Source organism: Camelus bactrianus, chromosome 7, assembly GCF_048773025.1.
Source record: "Camelus bactrianus isolate YW-2024 breed Bactrian camel chromosome 7, ASM4877302v1, whole genome shotgun sequence".
NCBI classification, from domain to species: Eukaryota; Metazoa; Chordata; class Mammalia; order Artiodactyla; family Camelidae; genus Camelus; species Camelus bactrianus.
In genome coordinates, this window is record NC_133545.1 from 83,912,768 (window position 1) to 83,926,950 (window position 14,183).

Sequence of the window (14,183 nt, forward strand, 5' to 3'; positions counted from 1 at the left end):
CCTGCTGGCCTCCTGCGGAAACGCTGACCCTCTGTGATCTCTTAAGTCCACCCTCTCCCCAGGCAGCAGGATCTCTGCCACCCCCAGCCCTGCCACCTCGGTGTCACTCATGTGGCTGTAAGAAAAGGTTTCATCACGTGGTTGTGGCTACATAACCCTGTACCTATACCTAGGTGGATTTTAGGGTAGGTACACTGTACTTGAAAAAAAGTGAACAAATGCTCACACCCAGGCCTTTGGGGCAGGAGTCTATGCAATACTTCTTCCAAGTGTGCAAGATCACGCTGGGATGTAAAGGACAAAGCCAGCTTCACGTCACACCCCGCTATGGCCACGGAGCTGGATTTATCGTGCCACGATTGAGTCTTGCTGCTGGTCCAGGCTTCTGGATGTTTTTTCCAGTGGTTTCCTCTGTGTCCTTGGTGCCCAGCTGCCTGCCCCTTCAGTAGTAAGGACTAGAAACAGCACCAGGAGCCCTCCTGTCACACTTGGGTTCTCACAGCTCAGAGGTGCGAACTGTCATTTCATTCTGTAGGTAAGGCAGCACCTTTAGAAGTGGCCAAACTAGTCAGCTCAGATTTGTCCCCGAACAGCGAACAGCGTTCTTTGACCACATGGCGTCCAGGGGAGGCGTTGGAAGGGTTTGGGGGTGTGGAGGCACAATTCTCTCTTGTCCCTCCCCTGGCACAGGGAGGACAGGTTATTTCCCAAATTTGAGTCATCCATATACTATCTTTGGGATTCTGTACTCAAAATGCTAGTTTATTTAAAATAATTGCCTTTCGATCAACTCACTTTTTTTTTTTGAGTAAAAGTAGATTTATTTAGAGAGATGTACACTCACTCCAAAGACAGAGTGCAGTCCGTCTCAGAAGGCAAGAGAAAAGCCGAGAGGTGCGGAGTTGTTTAAAGTAAAAGTAGATACACACCCCAGAAACAGAGTGCGGGCCCTCTAAGAAGGTGAGAGAGGGCTACCACCTCCATCAACTCACTTTTTTAAACTCTGAAGTAGTTTGATAATCAAGAAAAGGTTTTTCTCTTCCTTCTTACACCTTAAAACTGAGACATATAACACAATGGAAAGTGCTTGTTCAAATGCCTGTTAAAACTCAGGCACTCACTTTTGTTCTGAGGGGACCCTCCCATCAGGTCCGGGTTTTGGGTCCACTCCGCACCGGGCCTGGGGCTTCTCTTAGGCAAATTCTGGTCAAGTTTCATCTTCCCTCCACACCCTCTGCCCCTTGGGCTGGTGCTTTTGAAGGGTTTTCCCAACCAAAGGTCTGGACAGCCCAGGGAGTTCTCACCAAGCCAGGTCCCAAAGTTTCACTTCCCCAATCTCCCAACCTCTTGGCACGGGTCTGCATTAAATTAAGACCTGAAAGCACCAACATGGCTGTTCCAGTGAAACTTGAACCTGGTAAAATTTTCACATCACTAGATAGTTTTCTTTGGGTTATTTATTTTTTTTTCAAGTAAGGATGTCAAGAGGGGAGGCTATAGCTCAGTGGTAGAGCGCCTGCTTAGCATGCATGAGGTGCTGGGGATTAAACCTAACTAAAATCAAGAACCTAATTACCTACCCCTCTCCCCCAAAATTTTAAAAAAAAAAAAGTCAAGACATTCTTAGGTTGGGGATTGGCCCACGGATGGAGCTTGCCAGGCTTGGCTTTGGACCCTGCTGCTGTGTGACCTTGAACCTAACTGCAATCAGGACTGCTCTTGCCCCTGACAGCTTGCACAAAGCATTGCACCGGTTGCCTCCTGTATCACATGAGGCTGATGACGTCACATCGAAAGTCCTTCCCCTTCCTGGGTCTGGCTGGACCTCTGTGCCCAGGTCGGTTCTCTGCCTTGTCTCAGGCAGGACAAATGGCGGCCTTCTTTGCAGCTTCCCCAGGGAACGGTCTGACAAGTTGGGGCAGTGACTGGTGGAGCGGGTGGATGAGGGCGGGACAGCAGGGAGGAGCCCCTGGGGGCTGAGGGTAGCAGTTTCACTCTCATTATCTCATCTAGGCTGATTTCAAGATGCCTCCCTTTCCCGGTCCCTGCAGTGGCCTCCCCCACTGGCTCCCCTTGCTCATGCCACCGACCTTTGGGGCAGGTCCCCAGCCCTTCTTAGCTCTCCTACCATAACTGTACCATTTTAGGGTTTGCTTTTAAAATCTATTTTTGCTTCATCTCAGGGCATACATTGTTGGGTTAGTTGCAGGGAAGGGGTCCACCAAGGTGGCCTGGAGGGGCATGGACCCACGAGGGCCACATGGCTCATCCTGAAGTGCCTGTGAGGAGCTGCTCTGAGGCCACCTCTCATGCTCATCTGCCGGGGGGCTGTCAGGTTTTCCCCAGTATCCGGTTCTGAGCTGTGAGGCTTTTTGCCCCTGCCCCCTCAGGGTAATTTTATAGCTGTGGTGACTCAGAGTGTGGGTCCCTTTGGGTACTTTTCCATTCACTATGTCAGTAAGAAACTGAACGTAAGAGTGGCTCACTGAGAAGTAAGCCAGAAAGAGAAAGAAAAATACCGTATGATATCACTCATATGTGGAAGCTAAAAAAAAAGACGAACTTAAATATAAAACAGAAACAGACTCAGACATAGAATACAAACTTGTGGTTGCCGGGGGGGGGGGGAGGAGGGTGGGAAGGGATAGACTAGGAGTTTGAAATTTGTCAATACTGACAGCTATATAGAGAATAGATAAATAAGTGTATACTGTATAGCACGGGGAAACATACAAGATCTTGTGGTAGCTCACGGTGAAAAAGAATGTGAATGAATGTATATTCATGTATGACTGAAAAATTGTGCTCTACACCAGAAATTGACTCAACATTGTAAATCGACTGTAACTCAATAAAATTTTTTTTAAAGTGATCTCTGCCATTTAGATGAGGAAAAAAAAGTGGTTCACTGAATCTCTTCTGGCTCAGTTAGCCTTGGCTGGCCTGCTGACATTAAGCTAAATCAGCTAAACTCACTCACTGAATTATGAGCAGTTATTTATCAAATGAAATAGACTGAGGGTGCATCACTCATCCTAAAGGTATCAATCCACACTTTGGTCTCAATACTATGGTGCGTACCCAAGTCTAACCCACACTGGTGAGGGGGACAAGAGGCACAGAAGTCCATCAAGCCAATGGAACCCACCCCAGGATCTCAAGGTCAAGCACCCACTCTGCAGTTTACAAAGCAGTAAGAATGGGAGACATCCTCAGGCTCCCTAAAACTTGGCTGAAATTCCTTTAAGGGAAGGGTCTTCCCCCCTTTTGTATCTAACATATGGAAAAAAGAAACAGGCTGGACTGAATTATACATTTAAAGCCATTTTATTAAATATTAAAAGTAACCATATATTCTCATTCAGATGCCAGAGGGGCCTGAGTCCTGAAGTACAGCGAGGATCCTTATTCTGGAAGCAGACGGCATGCATGGCACCAAACCTGAGGTCAGAGAATGTCAGTCAGACGTGCACACCTGGCCCTGAGCCACCCGCACCTTAGCCTGGGCCAAGAATCAGAAATTCCTGACTCGTCCTGGCAGGGGAGCAAGTGAGGATTCAAACCTGCTCAGAGAACTGAAGCGCAAAGGCCTGGGTTCAAGTTCTGCTGCACGGTCACCAGGTGTGCCAACATGGGCAGGTCACAACATCAGCTTCCACTTCCTCAGCTGCAGAAACAAGGAAATTAGAAACAATCAGGAGGCGTGCTGTGAAAACTAAGTGACGTAAGGATACAGCCAGGGACTGTTACAGTTCCCAAGTGCTACCGAGGGGCAATAAACAGAATGGAACCTGGGTGCACACTCCTCACTCCACTGTGAGCAAGTGGCCTCTCTGACAGACTTACCAACAGCCAGGCTGACACACTACTGACCTAGGAGATTCTCAGGGAAAGGGCTGTGGGTTGAATCCAAAACCACAAAGGCAATCAAACTGCCGTGCCAAAGAACCAGGACCCCACAAGTCTAGACACTAGACAACCATCTATCCACAAAATAGTCTCATGAACTTGAAGGCAATTAACCTTTCTGGGACTCAGTCACTGACTTACAATATGGAAGGTAAGAATAAGCTGATGGCTTTGTGCTTATGGAAAATGAACATATAAAACGGAAGTGTAGTGAAGAGATTTGCTAGGCCAGACTCTTCCTGCCTACTTACCACTGCAGATCCCATGAACAACTTGTCAGCCACTGAAGGGATTCTCTCTCAGGTCTCTTCTAGCTCAGACATCCTGAGATTTCTGCTGCTGAAACACCTGTCATGTACTGGGGCAGGAACACAGAGCATAGTCTGCTGCGGAAGCCACGCCTGTCAGGAACCGGGAAAGGTGACATGGTAGCCCGTCAGCCACATGGATGCTATAGGAGACATGTGGCAAAAAACAGCTGATTATTCACAACAGCAGCAGCAAAGCAACAGTGTTTCCCACCGGCCCCAACTCCTACAGGGTGACACAAGGGGAGCCAGAAGGCACCCGCTCCGGGCAGCACTACAGGACAGTACAGGGAAAACCAAGTCTACAGCAGACAGCGGGCAAGCCTGCGCTCTGCTCTGCGGTTCTACCTCGTATTTCCCAAAGCTGTCTGCTATTCGAAGGTCTCTGAAAAGAACGCCTGGGGCAAAGGGCAGACGGCGCCTTGCTCCTAGGACTGCAGAAACAGGAGACTCACAAAAGTGTCTCCTGACGACAGCCCCAGGAGGCTGGTGTGTTTAGCATCTGCACTTGGACTGAAGAGATTCAATTCTGCTAGAAGCCCCAACCTTCAAGGGATAATGTGCGGTGTGACACAGAAATCAGGAGCACAGGAGCTGCGCTGACCTCCAATGACCATGCTGGCCGCTCTCTCCGTCCCAGCATATCCCTGACTGCACCCAACAGCCCTTACACAAAGGCAAGGCCCATTCCCCTCTGACCCAAACTTCCCACCTGCTTCTAGATTCCATTCCTCCCTCCTGGTCTAGCATTCTGGAAGAGAGCGCAGGCTGCAGGGCTGGAGAGGCCTCACACCTGACCCCAGCCTACAAGTCACTGGCTGGCAACCCTGCTCACATGATTCTGAATGGACCTCTCTCATCTGTACTGGACCTAAGAGTGCCTTTCAGTAGTCCTCAAAGATTTAAAGTGGGTTAAGAATTAAGTGTGGCACAAAACAAGAGTTCAACCAAATCAGTACCCTCTTCTCCCACGAGGTCTTCCTTTATCAACGCACCCTCCACCAGCTCCTGGGGTACTCAGCCTTGCTACAGAACTTAGCCTCCAGTTCTCATTGGCTTACCTGCTATCTGTAAATATTCTGTATAGTCAGCCCCTCTTGGCAGGACTCATCATTCCTTTCTATTCTTTATTCCCTGCTGCTGGTCCACCTCCACCTTTACCACTCCCTCTGAACTCCAATTTCAACTTCTATAAAGCTTTAAAGGATATTATAAAATAAAATTTCCAACAATCTTGTAACACAGCAAACACTCAAAGTCCAAAACAACTTCTGCAAAATTACCAGTGTTCTATAACCTGCACAGTCAAATAAAGTCTCCACTTGCCAAATGTGGCTATTGAGCATCTAAACTGTGGTTAGTGTGAACGAAAAACTCAATTCTAAATTTAACCATGTGAATCAAGTGGTCACCACATCAGACAGTACAGACCTGTACACTGCCAAGCACACCACGGAAGGGAGCAAGCAATTGTCTGAAATTTCTATAACCTTGCTCTGGATGAAGCAGGGCAAGGCCTCAAACCGTTTCAAAATTTTCTTGCAAGCACTGTAGGAATGCACAGGGTCACCACAGACCCAAGCACGCTGGAGGCTTGCAGGTCACGCTCCTCTAAGTCCGTAAAGTACGCCTACTGAGCACCAGCCCCGAGGTCGGAAGCTGGGAGAAGAGATCGTGGGGTTGAATTAGGCCTACTTGAGTTTCTTACGGGAGCCCATGGACACAGGTAACTCACAGACAGTAGGAAGGGATGGACTACGAACAGCAATCCGTTCCAAAGGGCTTAGGGAATGAGGGAAAGGGCCTTGGAGGCGGCCTTATCAAGTAGTGAAGAGGGTTAAGAATTAACTTTACTCCTTATAATTCCAGAGCAGAACTTCCTAAAATTACAAGACCACAGAAATATCCTTATCGTCATTATCATTACACAAAATCGCCCTTTCTTCCATCGCGTTCTTAGTATGTAGGCTACAGTTCAGAAAATAGTTCGGAACTGAAGGCCAAGACACAAAAATAGATTCGGAAAGGATTTTCCCCGTGAAATAATGGTGGAGAAGAACAGCAGGCCCAGTTCTGGGAGTGGTGAGCTGGGGCCCAGGTAGCGTCACTTACCAGTGCATCTTACAGAGGATCTGCTGCGGAGGAGTCGAGGGTGGTCCACCTGGAGGAAAGACGCGGTCAGCTCAAGCCAGGCCTTGAGTCTCCCTCCTAGTTCTCGCCCCTTGGGAGGCCATACCCACGACCCCATCCCGCCTAGCGCTGCCCGCCAAGGCCACACGTATACTACGAACCGGACCCTCAGAAGCTCGGTTAGAGCCATGGTCCCGAGTCCCCTCCAACCGCAGAATGGAACGGCTCAGGCCAAGGGCCCCTAATCGCGCCCTACTCGACCGAAGGGGCCACGCGTGGGACATTTGCGGGCGGCGCGCCCACTCCCATTGGGCCGGACACCCGGCACCTCGCACCCCAGCAGGACCCCGAGGCCCTACGACCTTCACCTGGCTTCAGCAGACGGCAGGCACGGCCTAGGACCCTCGATGGCCCCGGATGACGACGACAACACCTAGGAGAGACCTCACCATAGCCGCCAGCCATGCCTACTGCCGAGCACGCCCCGCGCTCGCGTCATCACGCCGCCTGCCGGCAGACGCACGCAGCGTCACGTGACTCGCGGCCCCGGCAAATGACGTCATGCGGGAGGGGCCGAGGGGAGGCTTGAAGCGAGGTAGTTGTGCCGCTCGGTTGCGCCCCGTGAGGACGGGAGCGGAAGTCCGGTAAAGAAGTGGAAGCAGGGCGTCCCTGCTACCCCTGGGCTTGGATAGGGTACCCCGGAAGGCGAGGAAGCGGGCCCTGGAAAGGAACAGGAGGACGGGAGCCAAGCCGGGAGCTGGGCGCCGGCAGGCCCGGGCAGGCGGAAGGCCGCTGGGTCCTTCCTGTTGAAAATAGGGAAGACACCCCCTTGACTTTCAGAATTGCATTCTCTGCCCTTCCAAATGAATGTAAATTCCTAATGGCTAAATAAGCCTACGGCTAGTCTCATAACTCAGGAATGTTTCCCAAGGGCCTGGGAACCCTCGTTCTGAAATGTTACTGTCAAGGGAGAGAAACCCCGATCTCCCTTGGGAGATGCCTGAGGTTAAGGGCCCACTTGTCGCCTGACTCCAAATTGCGCAACCTACGGGTTATGTGAACTTAGCTATGTAGAAGAGCGGAGTTTCCTTTCGTCTTTGCATCCCTTTAGTCGCTCAACTGTGATGCACATTATGGTTTAGTGCTTACACGATAAAAAAAAATTGTTTTCTTCTCCCAGAGGTTTTCTGAGTTGGGAGGGAATTTTAGTATTATTTATATTTCTCCCACACTGGGTGAGAAAAGCACTTTGGAAGGTACTGAGATTAGAAAGGGTGTGGCTTGTTGGAGATCCACTTAAGTATTAACAGGATTGTAGAGTCTTCTCCATAAGGAGAGATGGATAAAAACTACACATTCAAGGGTTTTGAATATCAGACTAGGAAGGCAAGAACTTGGTTCTGTAAGTACAGAAAAGCAGAGCAGTACTTGAAATTCATCTTTTATATAGAGCAATTCTTAAATACATTAAAGCGATTTATAGTATACAAATCTCATTGTTTTGTTAAATTTCCTCAGACAAGTAAGGCAGGAACATTGCTTCCAGATTGCTAACATGGAACCTAACATCCACCGAAAGAGATTAAGTGGCTTGCTCAAGATCTCAGAGGGCTAAGGGCTTGATACAGGTTGTTTTAGCTTAAAGTTCACTGCTTTCTCCATTCTGTCCCTCTGCCATGAGATAATCAAAGAGAACCAGGAAGGTAAATGGTTATGGAGGATCAGAGTGTGGGCTTGAGGGTGTAGGTATCTATGTGTGACCAAAAAAAGTGGGCTCTCCAAGGGCTGAAAGAGAGAAAGGCTTTTTTTTTTTTTTTTGAAATGCTAACCAACAAATCACTAGAGAGGGGAATAAGCTCTGTGGATACTTATCCAAGTAAGAAGAAAGGATGCCAAAACTCATCTGACTGCTACCTCATAATAAAATAAGATGTCTTAGTCCTGTGAATGAGAAATTATTTTCTTGATCAACTATTTTAAAATTACATTTAATTCAGGTTACATTTTCAGGTATCAAATATTTCAAACATAAAAATACAGGGAATAGTGCAAATATCTTTCATACATACCCAGATTTAGGAAAACTTGAACAAATGGAAATGCCTGTATGTTTGACCAGGAAAATTAACACCATAAATAGGTCGGTTCTTCCTGTAAATGTAATGTGATCCCAGTGATAGTATCAATATGTTTTTTTTTAACTAGTCAAGTTGATTCTAAAGTTCTCATGGAAGAAATCAATGAACTAGCGTTGCTAGAATATTTGACAAGAATAACGTTGGAGAACTAACCCCATCATATGTTAAAACTTATTAAAGACCTATAGTAAATGCAGTTGTATGGTTCAGAACCTGAAGGGAAAGTAGCCATCAAATCAATATTCATTCTTCTTTTCATCCTTACCAGGCAGCAGCAGCAGCAGCATGTGATTATATGATTAAAAATCACATAATCAAAGCTCAATTGCATTATACTAGGAGGCTGCATGAGACTGGCACAAAGAGAGAGACTTGTCTTCTTAACTACTTATCAGAATATTGAAAAGAACTTTCTCCAAAATCACATCTCAAAAGAGTAACTCCCATTATTCTTCCAAGCCAATTAGAATGTATGCCTGGAAAGAAAAGTAGCAATTTGGCTCTGAAAGAATATATAGAAAGGGGCAAGGAGGTATCAAAGCAGGGCTGACAAGGTTTCTTTCACTGGGGGTCCACAGGGTGGCTCTACTTTGGAGGGGTCATTATGACTTAGCATTGGTTTGGTCTTTTATCATTTGCAAGCCTGGAAACTGAATGTTATAAATCCTTATAAAAGTATATAACGATATTATAAATCCTTATAAAAATGGGATATTATAAATCATTGACAATTCACTCGAATCAACTCTAAAGAAATTCTTTTCTTCACCAATTAAGTCAACATTGGATTTATCATGTGCACAGTGTGGTATGAAGTGTTGCATGGCATATGTCCAAGAACAACTCAGAGACATCTAGTTAGTTATCTGCTAGCTGTGTCCAGGTAATGGCAGCACCTTTCCATCTCAGTCTGAAGTGTGCATCATTTCTCTCATTAGAACTCAGATACAAAGTGGAACCCCAACTCCCGAGTCCTTATCTTTAAAGGAGCTTACAGTCTAGTACAAGAAATGTCCTAACGTGGTTAACTCTAGCATCAGAGATACATGAATAAAGTGCTCTGGGGGCTGCAGAAGGAAAAAACTGCATCCAAAGATTTAGTGAAAGAAGCGATACAGAGAAACCAGGCATCCAGCAAAGCTTGTTTCATTCACCTGCTGTAACAAGGGAGCACCCCAGTGGGTTCTGGGCTGCTTCTCATTATGAGAGCAGAAATGGGGTTTTGTAATATTTGGGATTGCACTAAATAATTCTGAGGACGGGAGGGGGAAGTGAGGATCAGCTTTAGATTGTTGCTTCCATTTACTGCAGATGGTTAAATAATTGGGCCTCAGTCATTTTTGTTCATGAGGTGGGGCCACAGATCAGGCTAAAGAAGTTACTGGTAACAAAGCAGTAATCAGGCAAAAAAAAAAAAAAAAAAAAGGAGGCTGTTAGGACACTTTACAGCCGAGCTGTGTGACCTTGGGAGAAATACTATTTTCTGTTACTGTTGTAGCTGGCCTTATATCTGTAATGAAAAAGACTGCATATACAAAGGGATAATGGCCTGACCATTCATAAAAATAGAATTCTGACCCACAACCAGCAGCAACCAGCCCAGGGAACCAACCCCTTCTCTACAGTAGCCAGCCCAGGAAGCTGGCTGCTGTAAGTCAGACTTAGGGGAAGTCAGACTGCTGTCCCTAGTGACAATCCAGGAAGCCAAACAATAACCTCTGTATCAATCCAAACAAGCCAAATGGCCAGAGCTTGGTTAATAACTGACAGCTTCCCTAATTTGTTCCCACTTCTAAATTAGGACCAACCAGAGAAAGCCATACACACTCCCCCAACCAATCACATGGGACACCCCACTTCTAGTTAACTCACCTCTAACTTCCCCAGGCCCACAACCCCTACTTTTTTACTAGGAAACCCCCACTCCTCTACTTGCCTTTGGGTCTCTGCCAAATGCAAGTGATGGTGGCCGACTCCCACTATAGCCAGTTCTCAACAAAGAGCCTTTGCCAGTTCTCATTTAGTTGGTCTTCTTCTATTTCCAAATTATCACTATTTGATTATTAGTAGGCAGAACTTTACTTGAAGCCTGGACTTGGGTATGGGGTGATGAGGCAAAGGCATTCCAATGGGTAGGAGCAGCCTGAGGAGAGTCAGCGTAGGGTCGGGTCATAAAATAATAGAGAATACATATATTGGTCTTCGCCCCTGGTTCCTGGTACAGAGCTCCCACATCCCTTGAAATTTCCTGGGTGAAAGGAATGTCTTTGTTCTAATGAGGCGGCTCTGGGTGGGCTCCTGGATGGTTCCCGGATGGAAGCTGGTCACCAGAAAGACCATGATTCGGAACCTGGAATTTTCAGCTCCCCCACCTCCAGAGAGGAACTGGAGTTCATAACTGGTCGTGCCCACATGACGAAGCCTCCATAAAATTCCAATAGAATGGGGTCCAGAGATCTGGATCGGTGAACACATGGAGGTGCTGGGAGAGTGGTGTGGTCAGAAGAGAGCAAGGAAGCTCTGCAGGAAGGGGTCTTCCCATATACATTGCCCTAGGCATCTCTTTTCTCTGGGTGTTTATCTGTGCCCTTTATCATATTCTTTGATAATAAACTCGTAAACAGTAAGTAAACTGTCTTCCTGAGTTCTGTGAGCCATTCTAGCAAATTAATTGAACTGGAGGAGGGGGTCATGGGAACCTTCAGTTTATAGCTGATTGGTCACAGGCACAGGGAACAACCTGGACTTTCGATTGGCATCTGAAGCAGGGGGGGCAGGACAGTCTTGTGGGACTGAGCCCTTAACGGGTGGCATCTGGTGCTGTCTCCAGGAGATATTGTCAGGGTTGAGTTAAAGTGTAGGACATACAGCTGGTGTCGAAGAATTGCTTGGTGTGGGCTAAGTGCTCACACATCTGGTGTCAGAAGTGTGCGTGTGGTGGAAGTGTGAGAGCAAAGGAGAAATACAGGAGTAGAGCGATTTTTTCCCCCTTAAACACAGGCTAAGGGAAGTTTCAGTAGCATCATGTATAGCATTACAGAATAAGTATGGAAAGGTACGTGAATGTAAGACCTTCACTGTCTGGCCTCTGTTGTGTGAATGGTGGGAGAATAGGTATCTCATGCACTACATTTGTCTGTGAATGTGGCCAGCAATATTGTTGCAGGAGGTAGATTGAAAAGTCATTTCCCACACCTATGCTTTACATGCCAAAGGGACTGGAATACCTAATGCCTTTGGGGAGTGCTAGAAACCAATTATTTCCTTGGTATCTGTATGTGATAGGAGCCAATCAGGGGACAGAAACACAGTGCAGGGAAGGTTTAATATAAAGAATTATTAAGTATAACAGAGGATTAGGGTTACAAGGGATTGGCTATTAAAAGTGAAGAGAACTCTGAAGAACACAAGAATAGTAGATAGAAGGAGCAGCTACTATTCTGAGGGCCGAGATAAAGCCTCCAGGGAAGAACCCATCCCCCTCCCAGGACTGAGGTCCAGACTTGCTGGAGGGAGAGTAGCTACAGCTCGACAAATGGCAGCGCAGTCCTGGCAGAACGCGCTGCAAGTCCACCCTCTAGAGTGCAGGGAAAGCTGTTCGTGGGGAAGTGTCTTGCCAAAGCACTCTGATATAAAACTTCCCAATTCTGGTGCTGGAGGAATCTATTGGCTGCTGTGTTCTGCCGGGTGTTTCGGAGAGCCCAGAGTCGGAGAAGTAACCCTTAAGATGGGGAGGTGAGCGCTTCAGAGGCGTTTGTCTGCAGGTGCCTGCCAAGAAAGGAACCGGGCAGCAAAGCCCCTTCCTCCTGCACTGCCTCCCAGAAGTTTTTACAGGCAAAGCTTTACTCTGGGCCATCTGGCAAAGGAGGACTGCTCACATCTATGAGAAATGAGTGAACATAGAGCTGAGAGACAACACATTGATCAGTACAGGATACAATACTCTAAAAAAAAAATCCATTGAGATGAATATTTGTTTGGTGTCCGTTTACATTCCTTAAGCTGTGCTATAAGGTTCTTACTGGCAGCTTAAGTTTATTGGCAAAGTAGTGGCCTGCTACTGCTGACTCAAATTTGGGCAAACCACTCCTTGGGACCTCATCTGCAAAAGGTGGCAGTTATTTCTAGGTGACTGTTAAGGTTCTACGTTTTATTCTGATAGGGTCCGGATATGCTCGCTGTTGAATTTAGATTTTCATGACGTGTTGGTCTAAGGAAGGCTGACATTGGAACAGAGGAAGTCTTAGAAAAAGACTAGCTGCAGAAAAGAAGAGCAAAAGCAGAAAAGGGAGATGTCGTGCCCCCTTTCCCTGCAACCCCCGCCACCCCCGCCACCCCCGCCTTCGCCTTCCCGCCTACACCTTCCCGCAGGCCCCGCCCACCTCCTCCCACCGGCACCTCCCGTCCACAGCCCCGCCCCCACCGACCGCCACGCCCCTTCTAGCCAGCCCCGCCCTCCCTTCCCACAGGACCCCCTCTGAAAGCCCCACACCCCCCTCCTCTTCCCATCCCCACCTTCCCCACAGGGCCCACCTCTCCCTCCGGCCCCGCCCTCCGTCTCCTGTCGGCCTGAGCTCCGTCTCTCTGAGCGCGAAGCAGGCTGGGAAGTTGGCTGCCCTAAAGATGGCGGCAGAATTGAAAAGCTGGACCCACTCCCGCGGTTCTGGGGCAGGGGGCGGGCTGGAGGCGGGGCAGGCGTGTTTCGGCCCTCCCTGAAGGGCGTGGGGCGGGAAAGGGGTGCTACAGACGCGCTCCCGAGGCCCTGAAGGGGCGGGCAGGGTAGGGGCGTTCTCGTCCTCTCAGAAGGCTTGGGGGCGGGGCGTGTGGGCTGAGGGGGCGTGCGCATGCGGGGCGGGGCGTGCTCGCGGGGGCGGGGCCGCGCCCTCGGCCCGGAAGTGCGGGGTGCGGGGTGCGGGGTGCTGGGCGCGGACGGCCCCTGGCGGCCGCGGGCGGAGACTGCGGCCAGGCGGGCGGCGCTGGAGCGGCGGCGGCCGCGGGGCCCGTGCGAGCATGTAGCAGCCGCGGGCGGCGCGGGGCTCCCGGGGCGGGCCTGGCCGCGGGGGCCGCTCGCGGCGACATGGAGGAGGAAGGCAAGAAGGGCAAGAAGGTGAGCGCGCGGGGTGCGTCCTCACGAGGGCGGGGGCAGGCTGGACCCCTGACCGAGGCAGGGGGAAGGCGGTGGGGCTGGAGCTTGGGGGGACAAGGGAGGGTCCCTCGGGGCTACCCGTTGGTCAGCCGGTGCGGGGCGTGGGAAAGTCTACTTGGGGAGGTCCGCCGAGGGGCGTTCTGATTTGGGAGGTCCAGGGCGGGAGTCTGGCGTGTGGACTCCAGTGTGGGGAGGCCAGGCGTGGGGAGGTCCTGGGCGGGAGTCCGGCGTGGGGAGGCCCGGCAAGGAGAGGTCCGAAGTGGGGGTCGGGGTGGGGAGGCCGGGGGTGGGAAGTCCGGCGTGGGGAGGCCTGGCGGCGCACACAGTTGGAGGAGAGAGTGGCGGGCAGACCGGGGCCCCGGGGTGGACGGCGCACGGTCAGGCCCGGGACAGCGTTGCGGGAGTCGGTCTCTGAGGATGGAGTAGGAGGCGAGCCCCTGGACAATGGGGTTAGGTGGTCCTTTGCCGGCTGGGCGCGCGGGGGAGGAAGGAGCCACGCCTTTCCGCCCCTTCCGGTCAGTGACTCCCCCCAAACCCAGGCTCTCCACATGG

The 14,183-nt window shown here is 49.7% G+C and overlaps 1 protein-coding gene, 1 long non-coding RNA gene and 1 other non-coding gene across 7 annotated transcripts in view; 1 reads left to right on the forward strand and 2 right to left on the reverse strand.

Moving 5' to 3' along the window:
• Positions 1 to 3,308: 3,308 nt before the first annotated feature.
• LOC105080529 (uncharacterized) lies at positions 3,309 to 13,033 on the reverse strand. The gene is made up of 6 exons (XR_012508311.1): positions 13,019 to 13,033; positions 6,716 to 7,150; positions 6,330 to 6,378; positions 4,161 to 4,360; positions 3,564 to 3,667; positions 3,309 to 3,441 (listed from the first exon to the last, which is right to left on the reverse strand). It is a non-coding gene; the product is annotated as an uncharacterized LOC105080529 (long non-coding RNA).
• On the reverse strand, positions 5,686 to 5,817 carry LOC123612738 (small nucleolar RNA SNORA9). Its single transcript, XR_006720030.1, has one exon. It is a non-coding gene; the product is annotated as a small nucleolar RNA SNORA9 (small nucleolar RNA).
• A 377-nt stretch (positions 13,034 to 13,410) lies between the features above and the next one.
• CCM2 (CCM2 scaffold protein) overlaps positions 13,411 to 14,183 on the forward strand; it is a 56,039-nt gene continuing 55,266 nt past the window's right edge. For 2 of the 5 annotated variants that reach the window (XM_074367754.1, XM_074367757.1), the window contains exon 1: positions 13,411 to 13,592. In XM_074367754.1, the coding sequence (XP_074223855.1) occupies positions 13,563 to 13,592 (30 nt within the window). In that variant the 5' untranslated portion in view covers positions 13,411 to 13,562. The remainder of the gene's footprint in view (positions 13,593 to 14,183) is intronic. The other 3 variants (XM_074367756.1, XM_074367753.1, XM_074367755.1) reach the window with 3 other exon arrangements.